General features: G+C 44.4%; 1 protein-coding gene across 5 annotated transcripts in view; it reads right to left on the minus strand.

The window, feature by feature from the left end:
* The window catches only part of FRY (FRY microtubule binding protein), a 653,558-nt gene that overhangs the window by 326,887 nt on the left and 310,862 nt on the right, over positions 1 to 15,809 (minus strand). For 2 of the 5 annotated variants that reach the window (XM_073613349.1, XM_073613348.1), the window contains exon 1: positions 6,552 to 7,073. The exons of the other annotated variants lie outside the window; for them this stretch is intronic. In XM_073613349.1, coding sequence (XP_073469450.1) covers positions 6,552 to 6,621 — 70 coding nt within the window. In that variant the 5' untranslated portion in view covers positions 6,622 to 7,073. Of the gene's footprint in view, positions 1 to 6,551; positions 7,074 to 15,809 lie in introns of those variants that run through there. 5 annotated transcript variants of the gene reach the window in all.

Here is a 15,809-nt window from a genome sequence, read left to right on the forward strand (position 1 = left end):
AATCGTCTCTACTTTTTTTTTTATTATTGTGGCATGCATATATCCCCCCCCCATTCCATAATTTATAGCTGTAGTAACTAAATGATTAAAGTGGATATAAACCCAATGTCATCCTTTCTAAACTACTGCCATAGGTGTTATCTATAAGGATATACCTGCCTCCTGCATGTATCTTTACCTGTCAAATGTCTTCCCTCTGTCTTGTCTGAGACCCGAAAAACTGCAGATTCTGTGGGTGGGTCTGTTGTCTGGAGCTCGGTGGGTGGAGTTGTGATGTCAGTAGACTCCCGCCCCACCTCTACACTCCCCTTGTCAATATGCATTTCTCCTGTGTATTTCTTACACTGAACTTCTGCTATGATCTCTAACATCCAGTGAAAAGACAGGAAGTAACCACATGACTTCAGCATGCCAAATCATGCTGAGGTGTGGAACAGCCAATCCTTGCAGAGCTGCTGAAGAAAGGAGTGGGGGGGGGGGATTAAAAAATAATGCATGTCTTAGGCTAGTGTACAAGATATGTAAATCACCTGTCACTCACAGCAAGGGGGAGGATTTGACAAAGTTTTCTCTGTTTGTCAAGATTTATCTCACTGAACAATAAAAGAGGATTGCTCAGAGATGGATTAACTCTTTGTGGCAAGACTGGGCTCAAATGATAGGAAATCTTATACTCTACATTATGACTCTTATCTTATACTCTACATCTGCAGTCTCTGACCATCTCTAGCATACTGTCTGCAGTCTCTGACCATCCCAATGTGCATAACTGCAGCCTCTGATCATCTAAATATGCACATCTGCAGTCTCTGACCATCTCTTGTATCCTGTCGGCAGTCTCTAGCCATCTCAATGTGTACATCTGCAATCTGATCATCTCGTTGTGCACATCTGCAGACATCGTTTTGTATTATATTAGATATACATTTCTATTTTAAAACTGCATTAATTGTATTGTATTGACTGCATACTAAATGCAAGTGCCTTCATCATGTAAGTTGAACACCACTGCTTTATCTCATTATTAAAAAAAAAAAAAAATAAAATCGTATTGAACACGATGGGACACATTGAAAGAAAATACTAATACAGCTGGAAATTCCAACCAAAAAATGATCCATTGATGTGTGTATGGCCAGCACAAGGTAAACAGTACAACACCAGGTGAAATTCTCAGATGTATTTCCTAACCTCGCATACAGCGGAGGTGAAGAAATGTAAACAACACGAACATGTGGGCTTATGCAGCACAGCCGTGCAAACAAAGTTGAACTGCAAAGCACATAAAACCAAAACAATATAATAAATACTGTAAATGAAACAATGTAATAATCAATGTAAAAAATACTGTAAATACAAAAGATGTAATACAGAACATAAATAAAACAGAACCAGTGCTGACAAATCACCAATTAGAAAAAAGCTCTAAAATGGTGATATCAATTTAGGACAGCTGTGCATTGTTGCCTGATGTGTTTAATATAACCTTCACTGCAGGTGGTAAAACACCTAGGCGAGGTTCCCAAGCGGCTCTGCAAGCCATGTATGTGTGGGCACAGTAACCTATTTATTTAAATGGACTGCTGTGCCTGTGTTTCCTACAGGTAAAAGATTCCCACACCTTATTTAAGACGCAGCTGAAGGAGGAAAAAAAAAAAAAAACACCATGCAACTTCCCACAAAACGAAAATGCCCTGCGTTTTCAGATGCTTGGCAGTGGCATTAAGAATTAATGGCAACCCCGTGTGTCTGCATAGGAGAAGGGTAGTTTGGCTGCGGGTGGTTGCGAGTGCGGGAACAAGAGCGATTTACACGCTGTCCCCCACCTACACAAGTGTGAATCTAGCCTTATGGCCTGTACACACGATCCGAATATCATGCGACCATTTTCGCTTAATAGTCGCAAGTAGAAATAAAAATTCTCGTATGACAGAAAAAAAAAAATCGGAAGTGATGTCATGTGTTGTAATGTATTTGTATTGATTTTTCGGACGACAACTATACTGACTAACCGAAAATCGTACGATCTGGAATCATACAAGGAAAATTTTCGTGCATGCCCAATCGAGTAAGATCGGATGAACGGTCATGATCGGCTGTCAAAAGTAGTGTACACACGATCCGAAACATACGATCCTTCCTCAGACGACCGTTTTCGTACCATATTCGGATCGTGTGTACGGGCCATTAGGGTCAATTTACATTTATACACGGTGGGAGTGTGCGTATTAGCTCAACATGCAGCAACGCACAATTCATGCATTGGCACAATCCGGTGCATTATAAATAGCACCCCAACACATGGGGGTTGATTTACTAAAGACAAATAGACTGGGTATTCTTTGCAAAGTGCACAATCACATACAAGGAACATAAAAAACAAAAAACAAAAAAATAAAACAGAATTTTTGCTTGCACATGATTTAATGATGGAAGTCAGCAGAGCCTCTGCTTATTTCCTAAGCTCTGGAGCAACTACACTTTGCAAAGTGCACAGTCTATTAGCCTTTATCAAGTCAACCCCACTAATTCAATGCACATACACTGCAATGCACTGCTATGCCACAGTGCTGCATACATTTTTTTTTTTTTTTTTATGTGCTTTGGTGCATCAAAATCCTATTGATATCAAAGGGTTGCTTCAAAGCAATACATATTAACCTGTGTCAACGCACCACACTAATCTAAATGGACCCCTGAAAACGGCTGTCTTATGTCAAGGCTTTTCTGTAAGGAGAGGGGATTGGCAATTGATGGCGGTTGCTTGTTTACATTGTGAAAGGCAGTGCACAGTCATTGCGAAGTCTTACAATGAAAGTGCCCAAACAAACAAGGTTGTCCTGATTGAATTACAAAGTCCCAATCAGACGTTACTGAAAAGGCAGCCTTTGGGAACCTACAAGTCCCAGCATGGATGTTCAGCCAAAATGCAGGCATGCTGAGTCTTGTTGTCCCTCTAAGACTATGACTGCAATGTAATATATCCGGACACAGTGTATGTATTACTAGATGACACAGTACATTTAATAAACCAACATCAAGAGAAATAATCACGTGACACTCGTATAGAGGAGCTGACGCTGGTTGCCGAGGGTTAATGCATGTCACTCTTCAATTTATATTTAAGAAATTGGCGTTTCTTTTATATAGTTTATTGTCTGATATGTTGATGCAACAATCTGCATGTTGTGTTTTGTATGTTATTTGTTTTATCAAAATAAAAAAATCCAATAAAAAGCATCATACCAAAATAAACAGATAAACAAACAAACAGGATTCCATATCCAGATGAATAAGAGGAGGTGCTATTGGTGCTCTTCTGCCAACTCTAACACCAACTTATACCCCTATTATAGAATATACACAATAAATATGAATAGCTGTTTAATGTATGGAGTTGCTGTACTGCACCCCTTTGTATTCTTATTTGAAGTGTTACTTGCTCTTACCAAATGATTTGCTATTATAAACCATGGGAATGAAATAATCAGCTGTGACAAGAATGTATAGTATTTAGTTTCATTATTTTGAAATATTAATTGAGCCCAATGAGAACAAATGTTGAACAATGGATTGTTGCAATGCCTATGAAGACACACCTGTATAGAGTGATCTACAATGAATCTATAGAATGGTCCATAGCCACAGCATGCCAAGTGTCCTCAATTACCCCATCATGCCCACTCTGTTGATCCCTGGGCATGTTTACACTGTATGTGTGTTGGGGTGACATGTAGAAGGAAAGGCAATGCACATATACAGTATATATGATGGGTGCATAAGTAAAGAAATCACAAAAAAGTCACGAGTGACTAAACCTCCATCTACAATATGATTTGGGTCAATTAGGCATTCATTGCAGCCTTTGGATTGTAAGTTCTCATGGTCAGGGCACTCCCGACCCTCCTGTGCTGAATTGTATTGTATCTGTGCGGTCTCTCTTTATTTTACAAAGTGTGGCGCAAACTGTTGGTGCTATATAAATCCACACACACACAGTATATATAAAATATGCCAGCTGGTAAAGTCAGGAACAGGAAAAGGGTAAAATTAAAATCAGGTGCAGCAACCTGAATTAACAGGCTTGGTTCACACGTTTGCGTTGCTGCAACATGCGTGACAAAGCATATCATATGTGCTTGGTTGACACAGTGCCATTCATTCAGACATGGCATGCTGTGTCTATGGATGGACCATTCTAAAGATCAGTGTGGCTCGCTCTATACAGGTGTGTCTACACCTGAGCCATATTTCAATACTTGTTCTCACTGGGCTTGGGGCCGCTTAGTGCGTTCCTGTGCGATCCATATGTGGTTCAGTGCAGTGCCATTTCAGACCATTCATTCTGAAAGGTCTGAAATGGCATGGTACCAAAAGTAGAGCACGTGCTACTTTTGGAGATTCATTTCAACCCATCCGATACAAAACCTGTATTTGGGTTGTTGTTAAAGAGGAGATCCAGTATGGAAAAAAGAAAAAAAAAAATGTCAGCAGCTACAAATACTGTAGCTGCTGACTTTTATTAGAAGGACACTCACTTGTCCAGGGATCCAGTGATGTCAGCACCCCGAGCCAATTCTTTAATCAGCTTCAGGTGTAGGCGCTGGCATCCTTACTAAGGGAAACCAGCAGTGAAGCCTTCAGGCTTCGCAGCCAGTTTGCTACTGGGCGAGTTGCTTGCACTTTCCAAATGGTGCCCGCTGTCTTCTGGAACCTGTGTGTATCCCAGAAGTCAACGGGGAGGGAGGGAGGAGGGGCCGGACATACTCTGAGATTGCTGCGGCAATCTTACCCAGAAGTGGGAGCGGGTACCTGTCAAAACCAGATACCCGCTCCGCCTTCTCCCCACAAAGTGCCAAATGTGGCTGTGGAGGGAGGGGGGGGGGTGAACACAGATATAGCCTCCCCTTTTTGTTGGAGCTCATCTTTAACTTAATATTGACACCCGCTGCAGATCCCACCTGCAGTGCATTTTGAACACAGTGTGTGAACTGTGCATGGAATGCAGGTTCCCCGCACCACGCTCTGGTGTAAACGGGCACTCTGTCAATATTTCAATAGTCTGTAGAGCACTCGCTCAACCTTTTTACCCCAGAGGAACCCTTGAGGTAAATTTCAGATCTCAGGAAAACCCTTCTAATAATAGTCCATTGGGGGTCATTAGGAAGAATGCCCCCCCCTTACTGGCAGCTAAACAGATCAATGGTTAATGCTACTGGCTCTGCCAAAGGGCAATGGACTTTGGAATTCTGAAGGTACCAATAGATGGGAGGTCAAATAGCCACAGTTTAAGGAACCCCCTAGCAACCCCTAAGATTCCATGGAACCCGGGATGAGAGAATGGCTGCTGTAGAATAGCAATGATACTAGGTAATGTACATCCTGAATAGTACTCCAGCACACCTTCCCAACATGTGTGTTGTAGCGCACGTGTTGGGAAGGTGTGCTGGAGTACTATTCAGGATGTACATTCAGGATGTACAGGATGTACATGCTACTGTGTGCCACCAGTACAGGTGTATTTCCATGTTCTAGAACACTAGTGTGAGTTGCCAGTCCATTCAATTGAAGTAGGCTGCCAAATGCAGTGCATGTCAATGCACAACAAAATGTAAGCGTGAACCTGGCCTTAGATAGGATTGACTGCAATATTAAAGAAGCCCATTGGGTTCACAACGAAGGCGCAAAGTTGAAGTGTGGCAACCACCAAACACTTTTCAATAGCACCGATCGAACATGTGGAAAAAAAATGTAAGTGTGAACCTAGCCTTGGATCGGATTCACTGTGACTTTGAACAAGTCCATGGTTTTCACTGCCAGCTGTAAGCCCTGGACCCCGATGTGATGGAAGGTGCAAAATGTGATGCATGGCAACCACCAAACATGGCACAGAAAGCACCAAGCCATGTTAAATGACACTCATTTATCAACAAGAAGAAGTGGAGTGTGGCTGCTTCTTCTGCCACCACACCTCGTAGATCAGAAGCTGCTACCAGCCCAGGAGCCAGGCCTGTGCCAGTCAGCGGGCACCCTCTATATCAGACCCCCAGGGCAGGGATGATGGGTGGGCACCCTCCACTAGGATCCCTATCAGACCCCCAGGGCAGGGGTGATGGATGGGCACCCTCCACTAGGATCCCCATCAGACCCCCAAGCCATGGATGATGGGTGGGCACCCTCCACTAGGATCCCTATCAGACCCGCAGGGCAGGGGTGATGGATGGGCACCCTCCACTAGGATCTCTAGCAGACCCCCAGGGCAGGGGTGATGGATGGGCACCCTCCACTAGGATCCCCATCAGACCCCCAGGGCAGGGATGATGGGTGGGCACCCTCCACTAGGATCCCTATCAGACCCCCAGGGCAGGGATGATGGGTGGGCACCCTCCACTAGGATCCCTATCAGACCCCCAGGGCAGGGATGATGGGTGGGCACCCTCCACTAGGATGCCTATCAGACCCCCAGGGCAGGGATGATGGGTGGGCACCCTCCACTAGGATCCCTATCAGACCCCCAGGGCAGGGATGATGGGTGGGCACCCTCCACTCACCGTTGCTCCAGGATTTCAGCAGATATTTGATGCTGATCTCAAAGAAGCCCGAGTCCTGCTGGCTGGCCATGTCCTCCTCCTTCTCAGGTGCTGATGTCTGGATATGGAGGAAATGAAGAAGAGTCTCTTCCTCCTAGGTGCTCCTCATCACACACCAGATGCTCGTCCTCCTCCTCCTCCTCCTCCGGTTCTCCTTCACTGCAGCCTGTCAATGGCCGGCCACGGATCAGCGCCTCTCATCTCATTGTCTGCTCCGGGGACGGCTCCTTCTTCTCCCCGCGAACAAATCCGGTGTCACTGGATGGGAGGAGAGGAGAGGGGGGGCTGGGTGTCTGCACCTCCTCTACACAACACACGGCACAGAGCTACTGCTACTGGGGGCGATATTCAGCATCGGTCCTCCCCGAGCAACACACAGTACAGCAGAATCCCAGCCAACTACATCATGCTGCGGTACCGCGCAACTGCACCTCCGAGCTGACAGTGACGTCCGAACACAGCCGGCTACTGCACAGCCGCAGAGCGGCCCCTGTCCTCATCAACTCACACTGTGTACTCATCACACAGACACCTACCCACCTCATCACTAGACATACACACTGTGTACTCATCACACAGACACCTACCTACCTCATCACTAGACATACACACTGTGTACTCATCACACAGACACCTACCTACCTACCTCATCACTAGACATACACACTGTGTACTCATCACACAGACACCTACCTACCTCATCACTAGACATACACACTGTGTACTCATCACACAGACACCTACCCACCGACCTACCTCATCACTAGACATACACACTGTGTACTCATCACACAGACACCTACCTACCTCATTACTAGACATACACACTGTGTACTCATCACACAGACACCTACCCACCGACCTACCTCATCACTAGACATACACACTGTGTACTCATCACACAGACACCTACCCACCTCATCACTAGACATACACACTGTGTACTCATCACACAGACACCTACCCACCGACCTACCTCATCACTAGACATACACACTGTGTACTCATCACACAGACACCTACCCACCGACCTACCTCATCACTAGACATACACATTGTGTACTCATCACACAGACACCTACCTACCTCATCACTAGACATACACACTGTGTACTCATCACATCTACCTACCTACCTCATCAGAATATATACACACTGTGTACTCATCACACCTACCTACCTCATCACTAGACATACACACTGTGTACTCATCACACAGACACCTACCTACCTCATCACTATACATACACACTTTGTACTCATCACTCCTACCGACCTACCTGTATACAATACATACACACTGTGTACTCATCACTCCTACCTGCCTGATCAGAATACATACACACTGTATACTCATCACACAGACACCTACCTATATACAATACATACACACCGTGTACATATCACACCTACCTACCTAATTAGAATACATACACACACTGTGTACTCATGACACCTACCTACCTGTATAGAATACATACACACTGTGTACATATCACACCTACCTACCTGTATAGAATACATACACACTGTGTACATATCACACCTACCTACCTGTATAGAATACATACACACTGTGTACATATCACAGTCACCGACACCTACCTACCTGATCCAAAAACTACACTGTGCACATATCACCTCATACCTACCTACCTGACTATAATAATACATATTGTGCACACATCACCTCATACCTACCTTATCATAATAAATACTATGCACACATCACCTCATACCTACCTGATCATAATACATACTATGCACACATCACCTCATACCTACCTGATCATAATACATACACCCTGTGTACATAACACCCCGACCCCTCCTCACTAATCATAAATAATGCACACTGTGCCACTTCCTCCATGTCCACCTGACTGATTAGAATATGAAATGTGCCACTTCCTCCATGCTTACCTGACCAATAATAAACCGTGCCACTTCCTCCATGCTTACCTGACCAATAATAAACCGTGCCACTTCCTCCATGTCTGCCTGACTGATAATAAGGCCTCGTTCACACAGGCATACTTAGGCTGGGTTCACACTATTGTGAATTGGATGGGGGTTTCCCCCATTCAATTCGCATGTCAGGAGATTGTGACCGGCTCTCTATATAGCTGGTTCACAAATCTCCGCAGCGGCTCCGGTGTGAATTGCACAGGAGTCCTGGGCATCTTCTGCTCCATTTTAGGTCTGAATTCAGCCTAAAATTCGGGCTGAAATCAGACCTGAAACGGTGAATGGAGACGCACCGGACTCCTGCTGTGGGCCACTGCGATTTCTAGTGTGAACCCTTCCTTAGGCATACACCTGTGCGTAAGGCCCTGTTTGCCCATACAGAATGGGACACTATGGGGGTTATTTACTAAAGAAAAAAGCCACTATGTACTACAAGTGCACTTGGAAGTGCAGTCGCTGTAGATCTGAGGGGGACATGGAAAAAAAAAATTTAGCATTTTTGCTTGCACATGATTGGATGATAGAAATCAGCAGAGCTTCCCCTCAGATCTACAGTGACTGCACTTCCAAGTGCACTTACAGTGCACAGTGGATTTGCCTTTAGTAAATCAACTCAAATGGGGTTGTTTTACTAAAGGCAAATAGACAGCAGTTTGCAAAGTTCAGCTGCTCCAGAGCTTAATAAATGAGGTAAGGCTTAATTTTTACAATAAATACCCAATCATGTGCAAAGAAAATAAAAAAAAAAAAAAAACAGCATTTTTGCTTGCACATGATTGGATGATGGAAGTCATCAGAGCGTCTGCTCATTTACTAAGCTCTGGAGCAGCTGCACTTTGCAAAGTGCACAGTCTATTTGCCTTTAGTAAATCAACCCCAATGACTGCACAGACCCAGCCATTGCTCCCAATCAGAGATCCATGTGGGTGCGTGTCCCTGAATGCAGACAGTGTGAGTTCTGGGACATTGATCCGCATAAACACCAGTGCATCCCATGCGGGCAAACACAGCCCTTTCACACAGGTGTACACTTAAGTGCATCCATGTGAACCAGGCCTCAAGAGACACTGAGCCTTTTCTTGCTCACCTACCTGACCAGTATTAAACAGTGCCACCTCCTTGATCTATCTCTACCTGCTTGGCCATAATACACAGTGCTACTTCCTACATGTCTACCCGACTGACCATAATAAACTGTGCTACTTCCTCCATCACTACCTGACTGACTATAATGAACAGTGCTACGTCCTCCATGTCTACCTGACTATAATCCACAGTGCTACTTCCTCCATGTCTACCTGACTGACCATAATAAAACAGTGCTACTTCCTCCATATCTACCTGACTGACTATAATAAACAGTGCTACTTCCTAAATTGTCTACCTGACTATAATCCACAGTGCTACTCCCTTAATGTCTATCTGACTGACCATAATAAACTATGCTACTTCCTCCATCATTACCTGACTGACTACAATAAATGGTGCTACTTCCTCCATCGCTACCTGACTGACTATAACAAACAGTGCTACGTCCTCCATGTCTACCTGACTATAATCCACAGTACTACTTCCTTTATGTCTATCTGACTGACCATAATAATCAGTGTTACTTCCTTTATGTCTACCCGACTATAATCCACAGTGCTACTTCCTTTATGTCTACCTGACTGACCATAATAAACAGTGCTACTTCCTCAATTGCTACCTGACTGACTATAATAAACTATTCTACTTCCCCTATGTCTGCCTAAGATTAACAATAAACAGTTCCTATTCCTGCATGTCTACCTGAACAATATTATTACTTAAAGCGGAGGTCCGGCCACTGCTGCAAAAATTAAAAGCCAGCAGCTGTACATACTGCAGCTTCCGACTTTTAATAAATCGGACACTTACCTGTCCTGGAGTCCAGTGATTTCCATCAGCTGTCGGGTGCATGCCGTCTCCTTTGGGAGTCCGGCAGTGAAGCCTTTCGGTTTCCCGCCGCGAACCCTACTGCGCATGTAGAAGGCTGCACTTCTCTCTCCTACTGGCCCGGCGGCCAGGGAAGGACGACGGAGCCTGGGCGGTGACGTCAATACCCGCGGCTGAGGCTCCCGGGAGTGGGAACAGGATACCTGTATTAGACAGGTATCCTGTCCCCCCGGAAAGGTTCCAAATGTGGCACCGGAGGGGGGGAGGAGTATAACGAGCGGAAGTTGTGCGGAAGTGTGCTATGTCATCCATGTCTACCTGACATAAATTTTTAATAAGCTACTTCTGGGCTATATCCACCTGACCAATAACAACAACATCTGAGCCACTTCCTCCATGTCTACCTATTGGTAATAAATATAAAACTGTGCCCCTTCATATTGATCTACTTGACTAATAATAATATAAATTGTGCCACGTTCTCCATGCCTACCTGACTAATACTATAATAAATGGAGCCACTTTCTCCATGTCTCCCTGACCAATATTAATAATAAATATAAACTGTGCCACTTCCTCCATGCCACTTCCTGAGGAACCACTGAACATGGGTGTATTTGCGTGACGCTCTGTGATTGGTCCTGCAGCCTCCTGGATATGTGATGTGTCTCAGTATGCTGCAGGAGGGGAGAGTGCATGGCAAGGTGCATCCTCCTCACCTAGGCGAGGATTGCGGAGATGGGAGCAGGTATTGGTATTTGCTCCCCCGCCCCCAAAAAAACCCCAAAAACTGAAAAAGTACTAAGAAAATTGTCAGCGCTATATAAATACCTGTAATAAATAAATAACTCAGTTACAGGCTGGGGGAAGGGAGTGAACCAGTGGTACTTCGTTTTTTGAGTGAAGTTCAGCTTTAACAATTTCACTCCTCCTATTCTATCTGTAACAATTTACCTTAAAAGTGATCTGGGGGAGAATCACTGCAATTCTGCCCATGATACCAAATCGCACTGCAATAATGTCAAAACTAACCACTCGTGTTTGGGTGGCATTCATTTTCAATGGCACCTAAACGCAGTGTGGTTTTGCCATTATTTTTACGTGATAAATCTTGCAGCAAACCCACAACGTGTGAGGCTTGTTGCCCAAAAAGGAGCAGGAGCTTTTTTTTGGTGACAACTTAAAGAGGAGCTCCAGGCTCCTTCAGCAAAAATGAAAAGTCAGCAGCTACAGATACTGTAGCTGCTGACTTTTAATATAAGGACACCTACTTGTCCAGGGATCCCGCGATGTCCTCATCCGAGCTGATTTTTCAATCAGCTCCGGGTGCAGGCACCAGCATCTCTGGAAAGACAAACAGGAAGTGAAGCCTTGAGGCTTCACAGCCTGTTTTCTACTGTGCATGTGCAAGTTGCGCTGTGCTTTGCGAATAGTCCGTTGTCTTCTGGGACCTGTGATGTGTCCCAGAAGACGGGGAAGGGGGGGGGGGGGGGGTGCGATCTAAGCTGGAAGTGGGAGCAGATAACTGTCAAAACCAGGTATCCGCCCCTCCTAAAAAGTGCCAAATGTGGCAGTGGAGCAAACAAGCGGAGCTTTCCTTTTTGGGTGGAGCTCTGCTTTTACAGATTGCAGCTTCATTTATGTTCAGCCAGGAGGTGTTAACAGGGCCACCAACATCTCGAATGTTTGACTGGTTCAGCAGGAATTGGCTGAAATGTAAACCATGTATGGCCAAGCTCAAGGTAAAGTATTCCCAGTAGAGACACAGACAGCAATAAAGCCTGATAGAGCTCCTTTCCCTACACTACTGCCTAGTAATAAAAATTCACATACTACAAGCTTAATCTACCAAAAGTATCTCCCCTTGCTTTCAGATTTCTGAACATTACATAATGGGTGAAAAAGTTTAAGGAATGTTCAGCAACTTGCATAGCTTCAAAGATGTTCTGGAGATGACTCCGATTACTAAAGTTACTGGAAATTCCATCTTAAAAGTTTGGTTTGGTACGTCCGACAGGTTTAGGTCTGTTTATTTGACCACAGGCAGACATTGGACACTGTGAGCTTTGTTTTCCAATGCTTAGGCTACAGAAAGGCAGATTACAGAACTAAAACACCTTGTCAAATATTTCATGCCTGGTCTTTAGAGGCTGCAGTAGGAACACATTGGGGGTTATTTACGAAAGGCAAATCCACTTTGCACTGCAAGTGCACTTGAAAATGCACTTGGAAGTGCAGTCGCTCTAAATCTAAGGGGTAGATCTGAAATGAGTGGAAGCTCTGCTGATTTTATCATCCAATCATTTGCAAGCTAAAATGCTGTTTTTTATTTTCCTTGCATGTCCCCCTCGGATCTACAGCGACTTTACTTCCAAGTGCATTTGCAGTGCAAAGTGGATTTTCCTTTAGTAAATAACCCCCATTGCACAGATATGCATACATCTCCCACACATGCCTCGTGAACTCCCAGGAATGATCGGTGCGGCGGGGAACAGCTGTGAACACCGATCTCCTTTGTATCGATTTTTAGCTGACAGCCGCTTCTCCTTCTCTCCCTCCTGTGGCTGTCAGCTAAAAAGCTACACAGTGAGATCGGTGTTCACAGCTGTTCCCTGCTGCACCGATCATTCCCAGCTGTTCTGTGTGCTCCTCCCATTCCACCTCCCCCGCCCCCCCCATTCTCCTCCGGCCCCCGTGTTCGCTTCCGCCCCTCCTGTCCTCCTCCTTCGCCCCCCTTAGTCCCCCGCAGCCGGCTCCCCTCCTCTCCTCTTCCGCCGGCATCAAGCTCACTCCTGTGTTCTGTGATAACTGAGCAGAGTATACTGTGTTTACTCTGCTCAGTTTATGAATGAACAGGAGCCTCTGTCTCCTGTTCATTCATCTTTAGTGCTGAGAAAGGGACTGGGGAATCTGTGTCCTCAGTCCCTTTGTCTGTCGCAAAGGGGAGATGTTAGGGTTCTGTTTAGACCCCTGACATCTCACCAAAGCCCCCCAAAAAATATAAAAAAAAAAAAAATCTAAAAAATGAAAAAGTATAAAAAAATAAACTACTGACAGACTACTCTCCCCTGCCCTACCAACACTGTCCACTGCCCCAACCCCCTCCCCCCAAAAATCATTGTGAAAAACAATTAAAAATATATTACATTGTAAAAAAAAATCAATTATTAAAAATAAAAAAAACCTACTTACACCGTCCACTGCCACATACCACCCACCCCCTACCCCCTTCCCCAGAAGCACTGTGAAAAAATATTGAAAAAGTGATTTAAAAAAATAATTTTGCTGCGGGGTGGGGGTTGCGAGCGTGAAAAGCCACCTCCCTGAAATGAGTTTTTGCAGGTTGGCATGTGTGAGATATGGAATCCATGATGTATTCCCCATATAATGGTTGGTGCTATATAAATCCTGTAGAATAATAATAATATAACCAGCTTTACTCTCCACTATGAACTGCTGCACCTTCAGTGTGTAAAAAAAAGGAGAGTTATAACTTACAGTATATACATGGACAGTGCTATACAGTATATAATTTTGTTATTGACAACACCCTAAAAGCCTTCATTCCCTTTCCATAGCATTCAGTTACCAGAATTTGGTACATGAGGTCTGTAGCAATGCTAAGAAATTCTTTATGGTCAAGATTAAAAGGGACAGAGAAGATGAAAGGCATTACTAGCAATCTGGAAACGGCCAATGTAGGTGGTGAATATGTTGCCGCACAGGCCCACTTTCTCTCTGTGTCCTCACCGCAGCATCAACCTATGCGCTCTTTAAGTGGGTCACTAGTACCTTTCCAATCAAACACTGCTTCGTTGGAAACATTTGGGGGAAAAAAGGCACAGGACTGTGGTCCCTTTTCCCACCATCATTTAAAATCCCATCAGGACGCCAACTCATAAGACACTTTTTGAAAATGCGTGATCCCTCACATCATTATTACAGTTTGTAAATTTTTCCACATGAAAATGAATAGGTCGGTTACTTGTTTAGAAATTAATAACTCTGATTCACTCAGTTACGACTATTCGTAAAAGAAGGAGGTGCCTAAAAACACATCTTTTACATACCCATGAGTCCCAGCTATTAAAAAAAAAAAAACACAACCCTCATCATATAGGAACATAGGCACTGATATCCATAAAATGTATTCCACTTTCTAGTGTTCTTTGCTTGTCAACTGCTTAAAAGTGGAACTATAGTCAAAACCTTTTTCTTAATTTTGGATAGAGTAAGGGAGGGTTATAAACCCTGTTGGTTTATCTTTTGCGATCTGTGCCCCATTGGAGAGATTTACCTTCACTTCCTGTCCCATAGCCACAACAGGAAGTGAGAGGAAATCCCTGCAAATTAAGGAAATCCCTTGGGGACCCCCAGGCCACTAGAACTAGTGTCCCGATTGTAAGATTTCCCCTCTATTATTTTTGTGGGGACAACCCAAAAATCTGGATTTTCTTTTACTTTCACTTTCAAAGCTAATGGTAAGCAGAATAAATAGAGAGGGGGGATCTCCCTAATGGGGCACAGACAGCAATACCAGCTTTACAGATGTTCTTATACCTTCTCCACTCTATCCAAAACTGAAGAAAAATGTATTCCTTTAGTTATACTTTAAGGAAATTCATGTAAAATATACAGCACATGATGTCAGTTTGTGTTGTTTACCTGGTGTGACAGCTGCCAAACTGTCATTATGTGCCTCCCACAGTCGCAGCAAGTCATGGTGAGCCTGCCCAAAAGTCATAATCTCACTCACTTTACTACCCAAAAGTGGGCAGAGCGATGTGCGTTATTGCATTACACATTGCTTGCTATTCATTTTGAATGGCAACCCAAGGCACTAAGGCAACACAGATTCAGCGCATATACATTGCAGCACACTGTTGTGCTTTGTGGTGCCTTGCATCGGACAAAAATGCTGCATGTTTTTTGGTCTGTTCTAGTGCAAATGGGCTGCCTTAATGCTATGCACACTAACGCATTACACAACACGCCTCTATAATTCAATGAACAGGCAGATCTCAATTTATCCTTAGAAGCGGAGAATAAAAGTTACATTACCTCCTCTGCCGCCAGCTGCGAGAAAGGGGTCAGTAAATATGCCACTGACCGACCCCTTCCTTTTCTGAATTAACACAATCAGTGATCGGTACCACCCACTCACTATGTTCATTCAGAACTGAAGCATAGTAAACAGTTTGTGAATGAACAGAAAGCCACTCAGCACAGAGCACTTCCCATTCATTAACTCTTCAGTGCAGCTGACGCTGCAGAGAAAGGGATAGGGGAATCTCTGTCCATTCTCTGTCTCAAAAGCAAAACATCAGAGGTCTG

The sequence above is a fragment of the Aquarana catesbeiana genome, linkage group LG02 (assembly GCF_042186555.1).
Source record: "Aquarana catesbeiana isolate 2022-GZ linkage group LG02, ASM4218655v1, whole genome shotgun sequence".
NCBI classification, from domain to species: Eukaryota; Metazoa; Chordata; class Amphibia; order Anura; family Ranidae; genus Aquarana; species Aquarana catesbeiana.